Raw genomic sequence first — 23723 nt, 5'->3', positions numbered from 1 at the left:
CCTCACACCAGTTAGAGATTGAGACCGGTAGATATACATTTGTACCCCTAGAGAAGCACATATATTGGATCCATTAACAATAGCCAAAGTCTAAGGAGCATTACTTCTATCAATGCTTATATACTATTAGATTTAAGGTGCTCTCATTATATGGATTGGGCCCTTATCAAGAGTCATGGACTATAGTGACTAGAGATGCCTTGTTCCTTTTTTCCTAGAAATATGAGGACTTAGAGAGCCCACCCTCAGAGGTAGAGCACAAGTTTGCCCATAGCCTATCTGGAGACATCCACAAATTTCTTCATGAGGTGCGTGCAAATTGCCTTAGACCAAACAACCAAAGAGCCCCCTACATAGCCTCAACTTACATCTACTCGAGAGACACTAATTGATCAAATAGTTTTTCTCAGCCAATCTAGGTGCCCTAGAGCTCGAAAGATATGTTGATCACATGTACATAGGAGGATATGGCAAATCATTTATTAGGACAAAGCCAAACCACCTAGGATCTTCTCTACATGGGAGGAGATTGAGACTATGCTTCAATGATCGATGAGTGATATTCAAAGATGATGCACACCCTCATATTGCCAATTGGTTTCTTTTGTTAACAACATTTAGATGTAGATTTCCTTCATTGTATTATTTACCTCCAAACAATTGTATCCTTTTACAAATGGCTATAAATTATGATTTCATAGGTCATTTTGACATTTTGTAAGGATTAATTGATCACTTCATTGCATCTCTCTCTCTCCACACACACACACACACACACACACACACACACACACACACACACACACACACACACACACACACACACACACACACACACACACACACACACACTCTTGTAAGTGTTGGAATATCTATGTCTAGGTAGGCAACCTCATCTAAAGTACTAAAATAATGCCATGGATACAAAAAATATGGTTCTAATTGGATACAAGTAGTCACCTCCTTGTGGTCCTACATTGTTAGTGAAATCCCAAATTTTGTACCTATATGATTGATGCACAATATAAGATGCTTGGAATCTTCATAGTTAGCATCCTCAATATTTTTTCTAAAGGACATTCATCCTCCAACCATGGGCTCTCTGTTCCCCCCTCCTCCACCCCCCCTTTTTTTTCACCAATTTTGTAGTACTAAAGATATGGAACTATAGCAAGAGACCCTTAATTCTCACTTCTCATGACTACATTGGGCACTCGGGGATAAAACTAGGAAGACACACCCTCATTCATCAATGTGTAGAAATGGAACTGTAGTTTTTCTAGCTTTTTTAATATTTCGAGCAACACAAATAATGTATTTGGTATCTAATTGGAAATGGTGAAAGGCATGTCACTAGGTTGCTCTATTGACAACTGCAACATAGGATAGCTCATATTAATCATTTACCTAGCTAGTGTTGGAAGTAAAGATAACAACCTCTCCATATCTTGCCATATTTCAAGTTATTTTATTCATGGTTGTTATATACTTGTGGAATTCATTCCTAAAAAATGTGGGCTTCCTTGTAATTTCTATAAGCATGAGTTCGGCACCAATTATGGGTTGGTATTGTCATTGTCTCACAATGACACACACTCTCTCTCATAGCATGTGGGTTAGAACTCCATGGATCAATGTACTCCTCTTTGAATGATGCTTATTATAGGGTTTTGGATTTTCATGAATCATGAGCTCCTACTCTTATATTGGGCTTTAGAAGGCAAGGTAGTGGTATGCACTAACCAAATTTCCAATAAGCATCTTTCTTGGTTGGGACTTTGATCTAAGATGACTACTAAAAGAACTTTCCATGAGGGATTATATTTTCTCTAAATACTATATTTATGACATATTTTCATGTTCAAGACTACTACATCGTATATTGTGCTCTTGTAAATGGAGTAAGACGACTCGTGGTCACCCTTCTATCAAAACTACAAGTGGGATATTAATGTGTCCTTTGACAACAACAATAAGTTCTTACAAGCTAAATCTCACGATGATCTCTAACCATGACTATAGTAAGCATTAGAAGTCAAAGCTTGTGACAGTCTCCTAATTAACAACACTATAAGTGGGATATCACATTTGTCTTCTCCTGACTATAATAAAGGCATTTACAAGTCGAAGCTCTAAGAGTGGAGTCACTTAATTCTCTCTCAAACGAGAGTATCTTCTTCCTTGATGTATTTGGGTGAAATAATGGTACATTTACCATCCACATTGAATGCTTGATAATTTACAATTTGGTTATCTGGTTTGTTGTTAAAGCTTACTTGGCATCTTTGCTAATTATATTCCTCATAATGATGTAGCGATCCTCCAAAAAATTGTATTGTAAATGGACCTCAATCTTCATGTTTTTGAGTCAAGATCTATAGTTGTTTACCCTCTTTTTTATGCTATCTAACTAGAAAATAGAATCAACATAGGAGATTGATGCAAATATAGCAATTGGTAGATCATGTACTTACCATAGTCCTACTAGGTTAGAATTCTCATAAGATGACATGATTTGGAAGTCCTACACATGCTACATATTCACCCATATTTAGGCAATACTCTATGAAAACCTCTAGTCATAAAATAGAAACTAATTCTCCAAATATCGACTATCAAAAATGGTATTTACCATGGGACTACCTCTATGTTGGGAGGTGCTTCCCTCAAGTGCCACCCCCTAGACATAGATCCCTCTCAAATTGGATGGTACAAGATGGTTGATGGGTATTTTCTTTGCTAATACTTGTAAGGGGATTTTTTTGGGCTGTGCATGAACAAAGTGCTTACAATGATACATGGGTGTACACTTCTATACTAGAAATATAAATGCACTACAATCCCCTTCTATGGCGTGGCATTTAACCTACTCATCACCATACATTGCATGGTATGCTTAGGGCATTATAAAAACTAAGTGCACAAAGAAACATGGGTGCCTCTTATAAGCAATGATGTGTGTAAACAAAGGAAACTCTAATTTTTAGCTACACAATACCAATATGCATTGGAATACATTATGGGTGCCCAGAATATACTACCCTTCCTCAAAGGGTTGGATGTCTTAGCTATTCATGGATTGTTGTAATTTTGTTAATTGTTTATTTAAAATATAAGATTCCCTTCAATTTCATACTTACATTAGACCTATTGGTGGATTGGCCAACTTTGTAAAACTAGTTATTAAAAGATCTCCTACCACCTAGTATCCCTAAAACAAGGAGATTGAAATGTATTACTTGCTTAATTTGTTTATGATAAACTAGCTGCTTCTTTCTCCTAATTCACTTGTTGTGGTTGCATTACATCTAGCCAAGGGCCCTTTTCCTTCAAGCTACAAAGTTGCCTATGGTACACTAACAGTAACTACATTTACTACACTTCTATGCTAGCTCACTACGACCAATTCGGCATATTTTTTCCAACTATCCATTCCCTAGTTAAGGTACGCTCAGAGGCACCTTGTGCCAAAATATTTATGTCTAGCTAGGCAACCTCATCTAATGTAGTATGGATTCCATTTATAGAAAAACCTTGTTCCTCCAATTGGATACAAGTAGTAGCTTCCTTTGTGGTTCTATATTGTTTATGAATTCTCAACTTTCTTACCTATATGACTAATACACAATATAAGATGCTTGGAAGCTTCACAATTAGAGTCAATGACCCTTTTTCTAAAGGACATTCAAGCTAAAGCTCTAGACTCTCTATCTAACATGTTCATGTTGCATGAACAACAATTTTGTTAACACAATATGTATCCTTGCTTCCTCATCACTGACCCCCTCACGCACTACATTTTTACACACATACACATGGAACCAATCAGATAGCACTTGTAGTAAGAAACATAGAAAGTTACAAAGGTGGTGAGGTTGCACTCATACAATAGGGTTGGACAGATGCTTTGATGTATGTCTTAGAGAGTCAATAGAGTAACCTTACGAGCAGTAAAGTGTGCTTTGAAGCAGCCTATTAGCATGACCAAAGCTTGGTGAAACTTGCTTCCTTTTCTCTTCAAATGTCCACAAATATCCACACACAAATATATACATGCAACCCATACACACATACACAGATGCGTACACAACATGCACACATGAGGTGAAGAAAGATGAGAGATAAGAGGATGGAAAAGAAACAAGAGAAACTAAAAATAATGAGGGAGAGAGGACACATGATATCATAATATTAAAATGTACAATATAATACAAATTAGATAGTATAGTGCCCTAACTATTACTAAAACCAATGTGGAGCACTAAGTTGTTTTCCTAGTATGAAGCATTAGGAAAATCTAGGCATGGAGCACCTAGTGCAACCTTATACTTTGATTTCTTCTTCTCTAGACCTTTTAAAGCTACAAAACTTTCATCCTTATAACAACCAACTTAAAGAGGACATGGTTGAAAATTTACCAAAAGCCTTATTCTTGCTAAAGGTCCAAATGATCCTTGTTGCTATCCCACACACAATTTGACAGAGACTTTGTTTGGGTGTCCAAGATCATTAAGCATGACACTCTTCATAGTGATTTTGCCATTGAAATCAACATGTTCCATCCACTTCTTTGGGAAAGACCATAGGCCTCTAACTTCTAAAGATTCCCACAATAAAATGTAGAAGTGACAACAATTTCAAATTTAACTTGCAAAAACCTCTTTTGTGTAGGAAACTTACTCATTAGAGTCTTTCATAAGACTAAATTCACTTGGAAGGAGTGCTCCTTGAAATCCTCGTAGGCCTCCTTTCCCATCTCCTTAGTTTGGTAATGGGATATTTTGTAGCTAGGGTAAGTCAGCTAGTACAGTGAGAAGTAACTTAGCCTTTGTTGTTCTCAAAATTTGTGAAAAAGAAGCCAAAATTGAAATTATAGCAACCTTGCTACCATTGATATGCATCTATGAAATAAATTTGAAAGCAATCGATCCACTCTCATTGGAAATTAAAGTTGTTGAAGGGATTTGCATGTTGCAAAAAAGGCCCCCTAAACAAATGCATTCCAGCATCTAGCAAAAGGAATAGATGGGAGCTAGAAATGTAGCGAGGTTTCAAACCCTTACTAATCTATCAAAGATCTTCACATCATTTTGCATATGCTAGAAGCCACACCCACACACTACATTATTGGCTCTTGGGTGCAATTTAAAAGAAATTGTCACAATTGGGGGCCGCAACTTTATCACTCCCTTATGATTAACATTTGAAGCGAAAGAATAGTTGGGTGAGGTGATGGTCAAAAAAACAGAATTGGCCCACTACTTTGTATTCCAAGCCATGCAATCCATTGAGATGGATGGTGGCTGCCAATGGTAAGTTAGCAAGCAGTCTCAAAGAATGGTTGGGTGAGGCGATGGCCGATAAAAGAGGATTGGCCCACTGCTTTATATTCCAAGTCATGCAACCCATTGAGATAGATGGTGGCTGACGATGGTAAGCTAGCAAACAGTCTCAAGAAGCTAAGCAACTTCTATAAGTTTGATGACAAATGGATTATTAAAGCTAGGGAGGATTGGAAAAAGGTGGACCTTGAAAACTCACTTGGTACTTAGAGGGGAAGATTCAAGAGGAAATGGTTGTTTACTCCTTCTTTCAAGTTGAACCTGATCTTGTGGAGGGTTTTAGCAAAGAAGCTTTCAACCAAACACAAGATAAGATTCTTGAATCTCTCACCTATTTGTGTTTTTGCAGAAGGGAAGAAGAGTCAGTAAAGCACTTAATGTGGGATTGTAGGGAGGTGCTAGGGGAAGATTTCTTGCTTACTTGAGAAGGTAGGTATGCATCAAAGAATAGGGTGGAAGCAAGCTATGTTTGGAGATAGAGCAAACCTCAATGATGTGTCACATAGAGTTTGGGGTGTCATCAAAGGGATTATTATGAGAGCTATATGGAACTGTAGGAATGACACCTTGTTTGGTTGGGGAGTTATGTTGGTGTTCTTGGTTCTGTACTAGAGCATTTTGATGCTGAACTTGTAGCTGCTGTCTTAGCTTTGATGGGCAAAAAAGATCCAGCCTTGCCAAATGTAAGGAAAGTGCTTCTAAAGAAGCTTGCATCTTGCCGAGATGATGTACATATGATGCCGATAAATATATTCTAACATTTTCTCATAAAAAATAATAATAATCGTTCCCTTGATCCTATAGTTGTCAAAAGTGTGTTTATTAGAGATCAAGCTTATCAAACCAATCACAATCTACCACGTGTTATTTAGCAATGTGGTACATTCTAACACGTGTCTGGTGAATGGTCACCGATCCAATCCCATCCGCAAATGTAAAATAAGTTCGCAACATTAAGACTTAATTAATCGCTTTAATTAACTAAACGGGGCATTTTAAGGCATGATATTCCGAAAAAAAAAGAATACTCGATAATCGTTCCTTTAGACACGGGCACCTGCGGTGGGCCGAGCGGAAAGTTGATAGCATAAGCTCGTGCAGCGTCCCGTCCTTGGGTTTCTCGTTCAGCTCTGTCTTAGCCATGGCTTCCACACAGGGTCAGGTCATCGTCTGCAAAGGTTCGCTCGTCCATATGCCTCTGTGCTTCTCTACATGCCTTCACCGTCTTTACAAGCTGCAGAAATGAAAACAGTCTTTGTTTTCTCTCCCGTTCATTAGGCAAAACATAGTTCTATCAGCAATGCTTTGAACTTGTGAAATACCATTCTGGATCGTCACCTCTTACCAACAGAACCGATTGCATGCTGGATGTATGCATTTCAGGTCACAATGTGTCACTGTCTGTATAAGCAGCAGAAATGATAACAGTCCCACCAATTAACAGGCAACAAAGAGCTACGTAAACAAGGCTTTGAACTTGTGAATATCATTCTGGAATGCAAGATCTTACCGACAAAATTGTTTGTATTCTGTATGGATGCATTTCATGTCATAATGGTGTGTGCTATGCACATGGCCGATGACTTATGATCGGAAAGTTTTTGTGATGATTTTGCAGGCATAGTCAAGCACACTTAATGAACTTAGGTTGGGTTTTTATCTAAGGTTTCCAAACATTGAGTCGATGAACTTGGCTAAGATTTCCAAACAATGCTTGGACACTTTGCATGCTGAAATTGCTTCCAGTAGGAGATGCTTGTACTTACTTGGCAGAGCTTGGTTCTTTGAGACAATGGGACTCTCGGTTCATGTATATGCCCTTTTGTATGCTATTGGACACAGCTACCTCTACTTGTGGGCTGATTTGATTTTGCATGCTTTGGACATTGGCACTTATCTTTGTTAGCAATTTGTCAGTGATGTATATACTTATAAGATAAATGGCTTATTGATAATTTGAGTTCATGACAGCCTTTGGTACTAGTGATCTATGCTTAGTCATTGGTAATTGCATTTTTTATATCCCAGTTGCTACTTGGATATCCCTGGTAATGGGAGCTTGCTTTCTTGGCTATTTGCTCATTGTTAGATTGACATATACTCTTAAAGAAGAGTATGGGTGCTTGATTAGTGGATCTCACGGATCTGGTTGTTTGTGGGATCCATGACTGTATGTAATTGTATAGGTTGCATAAGTTGTTTTCCTGTTTCTATTAACAATCAGGAGCTGGAAGCCTATTTTTGCTGGATTTCAAAATGCAAATAGATAAGGTTGCAGTAACTTGAACTCGTGCTGCAGCTGCTGTTGCGTGGGAGGCCAATAAACCATTAAGTATTGAAGATGTTGAGGTGGCACCTCCTCAAGCAGGAGAAGTTCGGATCAAGATCACACATACTGCCCTCTGTCACACTGATGCTTATACACTGGATGGACATGTTTGTTGTTGCCCTTGATCTCATTATCATGAAATGAGCACACACTATGCACAGGGCCCTAACATATGCTATTTATTTCTGCAGGATCCCGAGGGCAAGTTTCCCTGCATTCTTGGCCATGAGGCAGCTGGGTTAGTGGAGATATTCAGCTGTCTCCCAAGCAACTGATCTCTTGTAACTTTTTTGTGTAGCAGCTTCACTTCAAAATTTTGCAGGGCTTTACAGACATTCTTTCTTGCTGCAGGATCATTGAAAGTGTGGGGGAAGGGGTGACAGAACTCCAACCAGGTGACCATGTAATCCCTTGCTATCAGGCTGAATGCCGAGAGTGCAAATTTTGCAAGTCAGGGAAAACCAATCTTTGTGGCAAAGTTAGATCAGCCACTGGGGTTGGTGTTATGCTGCACGATTTCAAAAGTCGATTCTCAATCAAAGGACAAGCAATTTACCATTTTATGGGCACTTCCACTTTTAGTCAGTACACTGTTGTGCATGATGTCAGTGTGGCAAAAGTAGTGCCTCAAGCTCCTTTGGAGAAGATATGTTTACTCGGTTGTGGTATACCTACAGGTTAGTCAAATGACTGTCATGTATATTTTCATGCTGTTACTCACCCTTCACAGCATTGCATCATCCCTGATATCATGGCTAGCTTTTCATGTTTTTGCACTCAAAATAATACATCGAACCTATTCTTATTGTGGGATTCCAGGTTTCTGCATTCATTATATTGCATTAAGCTGCTGCCATGCTGGTACTTATACATGTAGAATGTTGCATTGAGCCTGAAGTTTCAGGTTTTTGCACCAGGGCTAGTTGCATTTGATTTGGCATAAGCCTAATTTCATAGTTATTTTCCAGCTTATCACTTGTCTTCTTCACAATCTGATGTTCAGTACACAAACAAGTGAAAAGTTATTGCTAAGTGTAAGGTGTCTCATGATTGAGTTAAATGCACAACCTTTCTTGGAATCCAAAATACAGTGATTCTGCATGCTATAAATGATTGTTTATTGGAGCACCTATTGGGCATATATACTTCACAGTGGTCTTACAATGCACTTAATCTCATGTAGTGGCATATGATTGAAGCTCATATGTAATTTAAATTTACACAGAGGATTTTCCTGGTGTTATTAAGGTAACCATTCTAATACTTGCTACTTGTTTGTTGAACTTTTTCTGCATTTGCATTCTGCTATGCATCTTATTTCTCTGCTTGGACTGAACTTTCAGAGGCAATTTCTACTCACTCTTCTTTCAGTTATTGATCTGCTTGGGACTAGTACAGGTTTAGGTGCTGTTTGGAACACTGCAAAGGTGGAGCCTGGATCAATTGTTGCAATATTCGGTCTAGGAACTGTTGGCCTTGCGGTAAGTTCCTTGCAAATTTCATCTAGGAGATTCTCTCTCTCTTTTATACTGGCAGGTCAAAGGTACCGACTTGTTCTGAGATACTACAGTTGCAGATGGTTTTTATGCAGATCACTCTGCTTAATTAACTTCAAAAGAGTAATTAGCAACATATAATGTTTTGTTTAGCTAAAGCTTGTGAAATCTTGCTGTTCACAATTTCAGCTCAAATGATCCCTAATAGGAGGAAAAATACAAGGAACTGATGTGGTTTTGGTGTCAGTGTTTTCTTTTCACTATTTCAGGTGGGACCTCTGATCAGTGACCCAAAGAGTGCATGCTGCAGTGGCCTCTTTAGCCTACTATAGGTTAAACTTGGCTCTTCTTTAGCACTTCGCCCTTCTTCTGCTGCACTTCTCTGCGTTTTTCTCATTGCATGCTCTCTGTCTTAAATCCATTTAGCTTTAGCTTACTTCCAAAAGTGTCAATATGAAGCAGTAGTATGCCGGTTCTTGTTTCTCTATTAGTACTTATATGTTGGGTCTTGTAGTTTAGTAAAGGACTAACATTTCAAGGATCTACCAGTCTCAAGTGGGCTGAGGTCAACGTTTTCAGCCTTGCCTTAGTAGGCATGCCTTTGCATCCTTGATTGGCATGGAGGCAAAGATTGTTTTCTCTTCGAAGTTGGAGTTTTGAGCATCATTCCAGATATCGCGATGGCTTTCTTTACTTGTTGCGCTTCCGACTAAGGAACTTTCTTTATCTACTATAATTTTCATTCCATTAGGTCATTTTTCATTTTTTCATTGAGTGCTATCTTGGTAATTGTGCCCTTGCATTCTTGATTGGCATTGGAACCCTCTCTTGAGGTTCAGTTTGAGGCATAGCCATGACATTTTGTTAGTAGAGGAGCCCTTTCCTTAGTCAAGTGCACGCATGTGGTGGCTATCTTGGTGGCTATTACCGTTTTAGCTCTTCCAATTGAGGGTATCATGCCTTTCTTATTGTTCTTCATCATGTTTCTACATTGACTTCTTCATCCAATACAGGCTCCCTCCCTTGGCATCAATATTCATGGTTTGAAAGGGGTTTGCTTTTTTCATATGGTACTTTTAGGCCTTTACATTGCCTTCTTTTCTTGAACATTGGCATCCATTCCTTGTTATCTATCCTTGGCATTGCATCACATCATTTCATCATCGTAAAAGGCCACTTGGGAAAGGGAATAATTATCATTTGAGGGCATTGATCAAAAGTGGCACCTTGCTTGATGAGCATGCCCCTTTTGCATTATCTCTTTGCCTTTGCATTGTTTATATGTGTTGGGTGTTTGGAACATATGAAAACCTAGAATTGTAGGCATTCCTTCAAGATGAAAGCCCATGTGTTGTGTTTGCATGATTGCCATTTATCTCATTGAGTGGAGCATTCTTCAGCAGTCCTAGCTGTGAGTAGATTACAAACACTTTGATTGCCATTGTCTTTCCCTTTACAGCTTCATACTTTGTCACCACTGCAATGCCATTGTCTTCCCCTTTACATCTTCATACTGCATCATTAGCACCCTTGCCACTTGATTGTTTTATATGGGGATTCATATTGTTAATTTTTTTGGCTAAAAAAGGGAGCCATAAGGTCCATTCACTTGGGCTATTCAAAAGAACACATCCATCGCCTATGTGATCCTAGTAGGCCATGAGGTAGACCATTGTAACACCCTTTGTTTGATGCCTTGGTCTATTTGGGTGGGACCTTGTGTACAAGAGGGTTGGAATTATACTCTTGCTTTCCTCGGTCACCTTTTTGGGCTTGAGACTTCAATGTTGAGCAACCAAAATTAAAGGTCTCAATTAATGCTAGATTATCATGCATTTGGGCATAATTTAGTTCTCAAAAACAGTTGTGAAAAGAATTATTGATTGGTAAGGTAAAATAGTTATGTATTTTGGTCTAATTTAGCTTCACAAAAGCAACTCTAAAAGGAATTATCAATTAAAAATCATTTAGTTTGTTCGTAAGAAAAATGCTGAGAAATTCTTTATACAAGGACAAGTTCACTTGGTTGCTATAGGCCATCACTTTGGAGGTGACTGCTTGCCTTGTTAGCTAAAGCCCATCCTTAGCTAGTTGTTACTAGGTGGTTGTTACTATTGCTTGGCAATTGGGAGCTATCACCAACTTGTTGAGAACAAATACCAAAAATCCCTTATATAAGAACAGGTGGGCATTTGTATGATTCTACCATTCAATTAGAATGCCAAGCTCTTCATCATCATTCTTCCTCTCCATTGGCTATTGTTGTACCACCTAGTTGCTCCAAGTCATCACCTTGGAGGCTGCCCCTTGCCTTTCCAATTGATGCCCATCCTTAGCCAACTGTTGCTAGGCAAGCTGTTGCCTAGTTATTGTTTCCAGTTGAGAAATGGTAGGGTTTGCAAGGAGAAACTTAGTGTGTACTGCAAACATTGGGACAATGAACTCAAAAAACTTAGAAGGAGAATGAAGAATGGTGAATATTGAATCATGTTGAATGAACCATGTTGATACAATGGAGCTAAGCTTAGAGATGATTGCATTGTCTTGATTGGTCTAGGTGGCATCGCCTATTGATGGATCTGCAATATGAAGGGAGTGAAACAGATTCCTTCGAGCAAACTTGTTGAGTAGACACTGAAAGGTGATAGATAGCAGCTGTGGGAGTAGAACATAGTTCCTTGGGTTTTGTGGGAGATGAAGAATGTGCTGAAATCTCTTGAAGATGATTGCTGTTGTCAAGGCAAATGATGTGCAGCCAATTGATGATGAAAATATAAGAATATTCAATGAAGATCTCTTTGTGTAAGTGGTTGCAGATAGCCTATCGTGGAGCAGCCCTTTTGGAGAGGAGAAATCACAAAAATGCAAGTGTTTTGATGTTGAGCTGAAGAAGAGGTTGTGGCTTGTTGTAGACGGCTCGGGCTTAAATCTATTGCAAACATAGGCTCTAGAAAGTGGCTGGTAGTGATGTGAAAAGACCTCTAGAATGAAGATGCTTGTTGGTATGGTGTCACAATGAGTTGGGTAGAACTAGAAACAGAGATATCCACTAGGGTAGGGGTGTGGACAGTAGTGGTAGAGGGTTGAGGTTGAAAGTGTGATGGGTTGAATAAATGGGGAAACTATGAACAATGAATGAGAGTGAGCGTTAAGTCAATAATGCCCATGGCCTATTTATAGGCACATGAGAGTCACTGAAGTGTCTAGGGTGGCTCTCGAGTTGGGTGATGCTCTAGTTGTTGATGCAAACATTAATAAATAGTACAAAAAAAGCCTTTTTAGGGCTGTAAATGGAGACCAAAAGAGGAATGAATGAGCTGTCATTTGCATCAACACATCTCGATGGTTGCTTTTAATGTCTAGCTTGTCCTTGATGGGTGTATTTTGACTTGAGTTGACTTCTCCACCTTCTAGAGTTTGTCATTAGGCAAGTATATCACTGCATTTGGTTGCTCCGAGTCTCAGAGATTGTTGCATTTTGACATTGGGCTTGTTGCCTTGCTGTCTTCAGCCCTGTGTATCAGATTTTTACTCCACCAATGGTGATTTGCTCACCTAGGATCCATTCATAGAGTACAACACTGACACTCCCTTAGCTTGGACCTATGAGAGAGATTGGTTGTTGGATAGCCTTTGCTACTCGAGTACCCCTTATCCATATCTAACTCCATCATCATTCATTACATTACTGAATTCACTGAATTCATTTGTTTGTTATATTCTTTTCCTCTTTGTATTCTCGTTTGAGTTCACTAGTAGTCCTATTGGTACACTCTTAATACTTTCTCTGCAAACCCTGATGTATCTTCATACATAGGTGAATTGCCAAACAACACTTCTACTACCTTGTTAGAAATGAGATAGATCATAAAAATGCTCTATTCCATGAGCATGGCCTTGCCAATACATGAGGTGCTGATGGAGGGTTCAAATGAAGCTGATTGCAAAGTTGAGTCCAAGAAGGTGAGTGACCCACAGCGTGGTTGAAGATCGGTCTCATCATACTCTTCCATGTCCCAAATTGTTTGAAGTTTCTCATTGAAGAGAACAACACTCATGGTAGAGGACTTCGGTGCAACTGTGGGTTGCATTGGCCTTAGATTAGGGGTTGCCATTGCACATGCTTAACAAGGACCTCCCAAACAAGCCATAGATGCTAAAAGGAAAAAAAGGAGGGGGGGTGGGAGATTGAGATAGATAGAGGAGAGTAGAGAGGAGAGGAGGGGAAGTGAAGTGGATTGCGAGGAGGATTAAGAGATGTGGGGAGGGTAGTAACTGTGGTTGCAGAGCTGGCACGACAAAGGGTAAGGGCAGCATAAGAGCTGGTAGGAAGAGAGGTAGAGCTGGCGAGAAGGAGGATAAGTATCAGTTGGCAGCATTGAGTAGTATGAGGATGGGGGGGGGCTCAAAAGGTCACATCAATCTCTAGATTGTTGGGAATAAAGGGCCATCGCACCTTTTATACTCGGGTGTGAACACACCCTTAGCACTTGTACTTTAGTAATTTACATATAACTATCACAAAAAACCTAAGAGAGGTACACTCTTTGTACCCACACGTTGTGCATCTTCCTCACTCTCTCTACTGTTGCTCACTCACACACTCTCTCCGCCATTGCCACTGCCATTGCCATTGCTGAACATTGAACCTTCACTGTGTGTAGGCCACCACAAACTAGTATCAGAGTTAAAGGTTATTGTGAATGCACATCTTGGAGTCAGTTTGAGCTACGCCGACAATAGGTTCTCAATTTGGATCAGATGCCAATCACTGACGCAACGTTCAGGTCACACGTTGTAGGCTAGGACAATCATTGCAGTCTTTGCAGGTCAGCGTAGATGCTCGTCAGCCGAGGCGACAGGCAAGTCAAGTGGTGTAGGCGTCAATGCGGGGGGTAGGCGACATGCAGGCAGGAGACACACAGGTCGCGGGCTGCTTGATCTGCCAACATGTCTTTTTTTTGAAACGGTTTTTTTTTTCTTTTCTTCTTTCCTTCTTTCCTTTGTACTGTGTAGGTTGTCACGTGCGCACAAGCATAGCTCGACAAATTATAGAGATTGGGCACGCATCTACTCTCGAAATTTGGGGATTTTGGCACATGCTTGAAGATTTTACTTGGTTGAGTAAATTTGTGGATTCTTGCACACTCTCGGGTCTCCGAGGTTGGGGCTTTTCACGTACGTACAGAAATTGTAGTGGGATAGGTAGAATTCTTGAAATTTTGATATATTGGAGCCCGTACAATTTGGGGTTTTTGCAAAATTTGCAAAGTTTGGGTCAAATTTGGTATTGGTATGTACTTGCAATGCAATAAAAATGCAAATTGAGCACATAGGACCTCGGACAAATTTGGGGCTCTTGCAAAATTTGCAAAATTTTGGTAAAATTGGCCTGTGCAATCCTTTTGGGAGCCATGTTTGATGTCATTTGAGCATTTTGAGCAAATAAATTTGGGGGCTTTTGACCGTGGAAGTCAAGTTTGTGCTTGTGGATGCATTTGGAGCAGAAATTGCAGCTGAAATTTGGGGCTTTCTCATGAAATATGTATAACCCTGTGATACGGTTGTAATTGATTATGGTGTGCTATAGCACACATTTTACACCTTTGAAAATTGATTTGCAGATCTGAAATTTCTGCAATTACTTGAATTTTCATTGTTGGTTGGTACTTGCTTCGTAACTTGGCCATTTGTGTGATAGGCTCACATTTGTTGACTTTTGAGTCACTTTTGAGCTGTAAATCATGGTTGGCAGCAGTGATAGCAACGATCTTTTGCACATTAAGGAGCTTGAGGATGCACACAACTTGGCTATAAGGCAGAAGTAGTGCTATAATGTCTTGGTGCAGAAGAAAGAGGTGAAGCCTATAAAGACAAAAGGGGTAAAACCAACAACCTTGGCTATAAGGCAGAAGTAGTGCTATAATGTCTTGGTGCAAAAGAAAGAGGTGAAGCCTATAAAGACAAAACGGGTAAAACCAACAACCATGGATCCAAATGAGTGGGATGAAATGTGGTGCCATCATTGTGACAAGAAAGGGCACTTCAAGCGGATTGCTTGAAGTGGAATAAAGAAAATGGCAAAGGCAAGAACATTGATGGTAACAAAGGTGAGAGAAATGATAGTTAATATGCAAAGAAGAGCAGTGTGAAGATAAAAGAAGTTAATGTAGTCAGTCATGAGAGTGATAGTGGTAGTGATGTACTCTTTGCTTCTTCTTTTAGTGCACATTCATTGATTGTAGATTTTGATGATGACACGCATATCTGGATTCTTCGTTTAGGTACCTCATTCTATGTAACACCACATCGTGAGTGGCTCTTTGACTACAATGGTGGTAGACATGCTGGTCCACTTGGGGGACAATTATGCATGTGACATTGTAAGGATTGGCAGTGTGCAATTGGAATTTTAGCATGGTTCAGTGTTCACTTTGCATAATGTGAGCCATGTACCCTAGCTCAAGAAGAGCTTCATAAGTACAAGGCAGCTAGATGATGAAGGCTATTATACCACTTTTGGGGATAGCACATGGAAGATATGTAAGGGCTCTAGGATTGCTGCTAAAGTCTTTAAAAGTGATACTCTATATCCATTACATGTATCTAGTGTACGTGATTATGTTGTCGCCATAACTGAGAAGTCAAGTGTGTCTTTGTGGCATAATCGGTTGGGGGGACACATGAGTCAAACTCGAATGAAAGTGCTTTCTTGTTTGGGTTATTTGCCATGTTTGAGGTATGCTGATTTTGACCATTGTGATAATTGTATTTTTGGCAAGTATGCCCAAACATCACATAAAAAATTTCTTTCATTAAAATCTTCATCCTTAGAGTTGGTACATTCAGATGTATGTGAGATGCCAAGGTTATCTCTAGCGGGAAAGGAATATTTTATCACTTTTGTTGATGATGCCATACACAAAGTATGGGTTTATCCGATCCGTCGTAAAGATGAGACTTTGGATAAGTTAAAAAAATTCTTGGCACTTGCTGAAAATATGACTAGCAAGACATTAAAGTGTCTTTGCTCTGACAATGGTGGGAAATGTGTCCAAAGCCTTTTAGGCCTTTTGTGATAGCAAAGGGATAAAAGGGAGCTCACTGCCCCTTATAATCCACCCCAAAATGGTGTTGCAAAGCGTATGAAAAGGACTATTTAGGAGAAGGTCCGTACCATGCTGTCTCATGCTGCATTACCTCATGGATGTTGGGTAGAGGTGGTTGTGACAACCATACACTTGATGAATCGGTCACCAAACAACTCTTTGGGGGGGGGGGGGGGGTGGGGAAGAGAGAGTCCCTCAAGAAGTGTGGTCGGGTAAGCCACCTTAGTATATACACTTGTGAGTGTTTGGATGTGAGACATTTGTGCACATACACAAAGAACAATGCAGTAAATTGGAGCCAAAGTCTTGTAAATGCATTTTTTAAGGATATGATGACGAGGGAGAAATGGGGTATAATTTATGGGATCTTAAAAAAATGAAAATTGTACACATCAATGATGTAATCTTTCGGGAAGATTGCATACATAAACAGCCCAAAAAGACAAAGGAAGTGAGAGAGGTGTTTCGAGAAGAAATACTTGTAGGACAGCAGAGAGAGTCCCTCAAGTAGTGTGGCCGGGCAAGCCACCTTTGTATATACACTTGTGAGTGTTTGAATGTGAGACATTTGTGCACATACACAAAGAACAATGCAGTAAATTGGAGCCAAAGTCTTGTAAATGCATTTTTCTAGGATATGATAACAAGGGAGAAATGGGGTATAAGCTATGGGATCTCGAAAAAATGAAAATTGTGCACAGCAATGATGTAATCTTTTGGGAAGTTGCATACATAAACAGCCTAAAAAGACAAAAAAAGTGAGAGGGGTTATGTTTCGAGAAGAAATACTTGTAGGATAGCAAAGAGTGCCCTCTATACAATAGCAAATACCTGTTGTAAATGGCCCTATAAATGCAAGGAAGAAGTTGTCCATGATATACCACAGTTTCAGCAAGAAAATGTGCAATTGGAATAGCCGGAACAGGTAGGAGAGCATGCTAAACCTTTTGAACAGCAAGCTGTTGATGCAGATTTGCAGGCTAAACAACCTGATCATTGGGTCCATAGGTCGACCAGAAATAAAAGGGTGCAAGTAGGAACATGAGATTAACTTCAATGAGATATTTTCTCCTATAGTCAAAATGACTACTTTGCGAACCATATTGGGCTTGGTTGCATGTGAGGATATGGAACTCATACAAATGGATGTAAAGATTGCTTTCTTACATGATCTATATGAGGATATATGTATGCAATAGCCAGAAGGTTTTGTGGCTAAGGGGCAAGAAAAGATAGTATGTAAACTCAACAAAAGCGTGTATGGGCTGAAACAGGCATCGGGTGAATGGTATCATAAGTTTGATACATTCATGCAATCTCAAGGATTTAAGAGAAGTCAAGTGGATCACTGCTTGTATACCAAGAAGGTGGTAGATGGCAACCTTATTATACTGATTTTGTATGTGGATGACATGTTGATTGGTGGTAGGGATGTTCATGTGTTAGATACATTGAAGTAGAACCTACATAGCAACTTTGATATGAAGGATCTTGGTAAAGCAAGTCATATTTTTAGCATGTGTATACTTAGGGACAGATCGAAAGGTCTTCTTTATCTGTCACAGCAGGAGTATGTATCCAAGATTTTGCAGCGTTTCAATATGGAGGGGGGAAAGCAATTGGTGTACCATTGCCTCCATATGTGAAACTCAAGTGTAGAGGACATTCCTATATCTGATGATGAAAAGGTTGAAATGGCCAAGATCCCGTATGCTTCAACTATAGGTAGCTTGACGTATGCTATGGTTGCTTCACATCCTGAGATAGCATTTGCAGTGGGAGTGGTTAGTAGGTACATGGCACAACCTAGTAGAAAGCATAGGGAAGCAATGAAAGGTATCATGAGATATCTTAAGGGCACAAAGGATTTGTGTATCTGCTTTGGAAAGCAGAAGGCATCTGTTGTTGTCTTTATGAATGTAGACTATGGTGGCCATGCTGACTGTAGGAAGTCTACTTCAAGGTATGCATTCACCTTCATAGGGGGAGCAATTTCTTGGATCTCTAGGCTACAGAAGTATGTTGCATTGTCTATTGTCTACTACAGAGATAGAGTATGTGGCTGTTACTAAGGCATGCAAGGAGGCTTTATGGCTCTCACGTCTGGTGGGAGAGCTTGGTATTATTGAGATTCCTGTCCCTCCACTGTGATAGTTAGAGTGCTATCATGCTAGCATAGAATTCTGTCTTTCATGCAAAGACGAAGCACATATAGATGAAGTATCACTTCATCAGGGATGTACTTGACACCAAAAGCATTGAGCTTGTCAAGGTACATACAAATGATAATCGTGTAGAGTTTCTCACAAAGGGGCTTCTAGTAGAGTGGTTTACTCATTGCCGATAGATGACGGGAGTTGGATAGTGTATGTATTTCAGCTTTGTATATACTTAAGACTTAGCTGATTCTTTTCTCAACCTTAAGGCACGCTACCTTTAGGTGGGAGATTGTTGGGACTAAAGGGCCACCGTGCCTTTATATATGCTCGAGTGTGAACACACCCTTAGCACTTGTACTGTAGTACTTTACATATACCTATCACAAAAAACCTAAGAGAGGTACACTCTTTGTACCCACACGTCGTGCATCTCACTCACTCTCTCTCTCCACCATTGCCATTGCTATTGCTGAACATTAAATCAATTTAGTTTCTTTGATAGTACCTATGTGTAGATTATTCTTATTGCCTTGGTAAGTTCCCTGATATCTATGTCCATTGTAGACTTGAGTTTGATGCAGCATGAATTTTTTAAAGATACTATGCACATTGTTTTTTCTTCTTGATGATGAAGGCTAGAGAATGTGCATCAGAGAAGAACAAGCTCAAAATCTCTTCAGGCAGTCAACTTTTTCTTGTGTATATGCAATAGGTTGCAGAAGGTGCCAAAGCAGCTGGGGCTTCTCGAATAATTGGGATTGATATTGCACCAAGCAAAGAAAGCCTTGGTAGGTCTTATGTCTGCTCCAAAAAGAAGTGAAAATGGACCTTGGACCAGTGGAAATGTTCTAAATGGGATTTAAGAAATGGCATGTCACTTGCAAGTCAATGCATTCATCTCCAATCATGGAACTTTTGATTAAACTTTGTCCTGTATTCATACAGGGAAACAATTCGGAATAACAGAATTTGTCAATCCAAAGGACCACGAAAAACCTATTCAGGAGGTAAACAATTCTGAATCGCTTTCAGTTTTACTGGTTTTGTCCTCATGCTTATGAGCCTCCCGTCTTCCTTTCCAGTCAATTCTTTGGAAATTAGTGGTTTAGTGTTGAGTTAGATTGCACGATCATATATGATTTAATCATTGTATGTTTTTTTTAGAACTATGGATATAGTGCTTTCAGTGGTTGGGTTTAGTAGACTAAATTCAAGTTTCAAACGTTAAATTTGGGTGGATGGGAAAGAGCTTTATATGCATGATTCAAGTATTGGAGGCCATGACTTGATTTGTATCATTCTCTCAGAATTCGTCTGTTTGTTTCTTAGTCCATATAGTTACGGGCTGCACACCATAGATTAGTTTTATCTTCATACATTCTCTTGAAAAGGTTTTTCTCTGCCCTCTCCCTTTCTGTGTGTGTGGAACCATTGCATATTTGCAAACATGTGGAAAGTTGTGAATCCATGCTACATAATCCCTCTCAAGTCTTTGTCCTTTAAAACTAGGCAGACATTTCTAAATTTGCAGATGCGTTAATGACTGATGCATTGAATGTTTTTCACCTGTGTTTAACTCTGCTTACTGCTTATGACTGCATCAGACTATGTAACGATCCTTGACCTATGCAGTATGACTACTTCTGAGACTTTGCATTATGCATTGCATTCCGAAGTAATGTAGACATTCGATGATGCTCATCTTTGTGATATTCAGCATATTGCTTGCATTCGTAAATATTCATAAACATAATGAAGTTGGTACTTGGATAGCTCTCTGATTGCCCAAAGACTATGTAGGTATGAAAGTTTTTTTGTTCAATTTCAACGAGTGTTTGTGCGTGAATGTGTTTTTTTGGTTTTTTGTTTCATTTTTTGGGGGTGGGGTGCGAAGAGGAAGAGGTAAATGCACAGAAACCAGCCAACCAGTTTGTATTCAAACCGGAGAATTCAATGCAAGGCTTATTTTCTGACCTGCAAAACTTCTTGTTTGATCATTTTGTTCACTGGCCACAAGATAAACAGAACCGCCCAGGACAGATATCCTTTTTAGGCAAGTGATAGTAATATGCCATTTTCAAGACTTTATGATACCTTGGTAAGACCTCCTGATTCTTATGATAGGGATTTTTAATTAGATCTCCACATGTCTGCTGCTGTTGAATTGTCATCTGCTCCCCACCTTGCCGAGCACTTGGAAGGGGGGGGGGGGGAATGGGGGGGGACGGGGGAAGGGTGTGCAGAAACCACTGTGCAAGCCTGGCTTATGGATTCCTTCCCAAATCCCTAGTACGATGACACATTATTCCTAGATTAGTAATAGCATAGGACCAACAAGTTAACATATATATTGGTGGCCCATGATCCCACGCTCCACCTTGTCCTTCAACTCCTTTTTTGCAGTCAGAATCCAGTCAGACGGGATAATATATGATCTCATTGTGTGTATATCTGTATCTTGTACAGTGAGTTCTCTTTGAATCATACAAGCACATCACACAAAAACTTGAATTTGGACTTACAGGTTCCATATTCAGATTGAGGTGAAACCTCCCTTGGTTATGAAAATCCTATATATTTTACATACATGCATGCATGTATGTATGTATGTATTGGGCTGGGTTGGGGAGGAGGAGATATTCACTGGCCATGAGATGGATAGAACCCTCCAGGACACTGAATTTTTTCGTAGATCAGTGATAGGTAGGACCAATAAACTAAGATGTATAATAGCAGCCCATGATCCCACTATCTGCCTTGTCCTTCAACTCATTTTTGGAGGGTCGGAAGCTATTCAGACGGGATAATATATGATCTCATTATGCTGGTCTCCACTGATAACAGTAAAAGCTTTTGCAAGTGTGTCTGTGACACAAGCTTTAGGAACTGAAGCCTATTCACAAGGAAAGTTTCAACTCCCCGGCCCTGAGCAAGTAGTCCTGAAGAGGCATAGGGTCTGGGGTCAACCATTTACCTGAAGGGAGAGTGATCGAAGGGCCCTACTCTAGGACCTGCCTCCTCTCTCCTGGAAATGGGGCTTGAAAATGCTGGGCAGATGCCCCCATAAGTTTTAATGATAGCTGTAGCAAATCTTTTATCAAAGCCTGCACTTCAAGACAGGTGATCTCATCCCACAAACCCATATCTCAGCGGGCTTAACTGGCCAAGCTGTTTTGGCCCTCACTTCATTCCTAAATCAAATGATATTGTGATAATGCATCTCAGCAGGCTAATGAAGATCTGGGAAAGCCCAGCAAGAGGTCATGTATCATACTCTCACATCACTCCTGAACTGAATGAAATTATAGTAAGGCATGTTATTATCCTGCCAATGCAAGATCTGGGGAGCTCAGAAACAGGTTATGTAACACATTATACCCCAAAGAAACCCAATTTGTTACTACAACTCTTGTAGCCAGAGAAAGCTGTGCCATATTCAAATACTGCACCATCTCTTGATACTCAAGAGAAGGGATGCAATATGCTGTTATGCTTAAATGCCTGATTGACCAAGGGTCATCAAGCCTAACTTTTGCCTTCTTCCTTGTTAGCTTTCCTTTAGAATTAGTTGACTCCTTTCAGTGTGCTCCATATTGTGTCATGATGCCATTTAGATTGTAACAATTCAGGCTACTTTGTTTTTTGGATAGAGGAAGCATGTTTCTACAACAACACGACATACTCTCTACATGGGGAGTGCAGCATTTGGTGCATCTTCAATGTATATGAGTGCTAACGGTATGCTCTATTCACTGCAGGTTATTGTCAACTTGACTGATGGAGGAGTTGACTACAGCTTTGAGTGCGTGGGGAATGTCAAACTGATGCGCTCTGCTCTTGAATGCTGTCATAAGGTTGACCTGTGCTGTAACTGAAAACTTGAAGGTTAATAATACTCATCTTTATCTGACCTTCAGCTTTCATGGTTGGAGTAGGGATGGGGGACTTCTGTAATAGTAGGCGTGGCAGCTGCAGGCCAGGAGATATGCACCCGCCCTTTTCAACTTGTGACTGGGCGAGTTTGGAAAGGAACAGCATTTGGTGGCTTCAAAAGCCGCTCACAAGTGCCAGTTTTGGTTGAGAAGTATTTAAACAAGGTGCAGTGGCTGATCCATGGTTTGTGATGTGATTTGCAATTCAATCTCTCTTCTACTCACGTCTGTTTGTGTTGGCGAAATGCAGGAGATAAAGGTTGATGAGTACATTACACACAACATGCCACTTGCTCAAATCAATGATGCTTTTGAACTAATGCATACTGGAAAATCATTACGCAGTGTTATTCATATGTGGTAGCAGCTCTATCGAAGTCTCCTTTGGTACGGGAAGGATGTGAGAAGTCAGATCTTTGTAGTGGCTTGGAATGGACAAGCAAGATGTAAAAATAACGAGAGTTTTTTGTTTATATACCGCATAGGTCACTAAAGCAAGCCACTGAGCACGTTTAAAGATATGGTTTTTTGATGTGCCATGGTCAAAGGTGGAGGTAATTTACCTTGTTTGAACTCAGAAGTTCCCTGTTCTGTTGGTGCATTTGCATAAAGTTGGAGTGCTATGTACGTCATTGTTAGATCAGAATAGAGCATGAATTGGTGTGGAGATGTGAAGACTACAAAGTAATTAGTAGGAGAAAGGCAATCATTGAGAGGGAGCTTTGGAGGAAGCATTTTAAAGCCTCCTTTCTTATCAGAAAACCAGTGACAAATGCCAATTGCTATACACATAAAGTTTCTGACATGGTTCACCTTGAGTGCTTTGACTGCTTTGAGCTTTGAGCTTTGAGCTTTGAGCTTGACTACTGTACTTAAAAGGATAAGACGAAATAAAAAGAACTCAAAGCAGTCATCTGAAAAGAGATGACTAGCAACGTAAATATTGAAAAGGTGGCATGGAAATCCCCTTGATTTGCTTTATTATCAAGGATAGGGCTGCCAAATATAATCCTTGACTTGGTTATGATCTACATAATCCATGCTTTGAGTTTTATTGAACAAGGTTTGTGTACAATTGGCCCTCAGTGTATCCTCCCAGCTCAAGCAGTCCTCTTCGGCACACTTCCTGCACACAGCTATTTCTTTATACTTTTGTTACGAAGAAGGGATTTACTGCACCTTCTTGCCAAGGCTATCAACCAATCACAAGCTCTTTTAAGAGATGAAATGTGGCTCTACATTGCACACATGGTTTATGTTCAGTAGGAAGAAGAGACTAATTGTGCTTTGTCATTAGGCTATATCAACTAGTGACAAATGCTCTTTTGGAGATTTTGGACTAGAATTGTTGAAATT

The 23723-nt window shown here is 39.8% G+C and overlaps 1 protein-coding gene across 1 annotated transcript; it reads left to right on the top strand.

The window, feature by feature from the left end:
* The first annotated feature begins 6362 nt into the window (after window positions 1-6362).
* Window positions 6363-23429, top strand: HOT5 (GroES-like zinc-binding dehydrogenase family protein). Its single transcript, XM_087701562.1, has 10 exons — window positions 6363-6520; window positions 7642-7778; window positions 7863-7909; window positions 8023-8348; window positions 9070-9152; window positions 19148-19223; window positions 19381-19442; window positions 22194-22289; window positions 22371-22532; window positions 22618-23429. The coding sequence occupies exons 1-10, from the start codon at window positions 6484-6486 to the stop codon at window positions 22729-22731; spliced, it is 1140 nt and encodes a 379-aa protein (XP_087557688.1). The 5' UTR covers window positions 6363-6483; the 3' UTR covers window positions 22732-23429.
* Window positions 23430-23723: the final 294 nt, after the last annotated feature.

The sequence above is a fragment of the Lygodium microphyllum genome, chromosome 20 (assembly GCF_053477565.2).
Source record: "Lygodium microphyllum isolate KBCC chromosome 20, Lygodium_microphyllum_v1.1.10, whole genome shotgun sequence".
Lineage (NCBI taxonomy): Eukaryota > Viridiplantae > Streptophyta > Polypodiopsida > Schizaeales > Lygodiaceae > Lygodium > Lygodium microphyllum.
The sequence above is the reverse complement of the archived record's forward strand: the minus strand, read 5'-3'. Positions and strand labels throughout refer to the sequence as shown.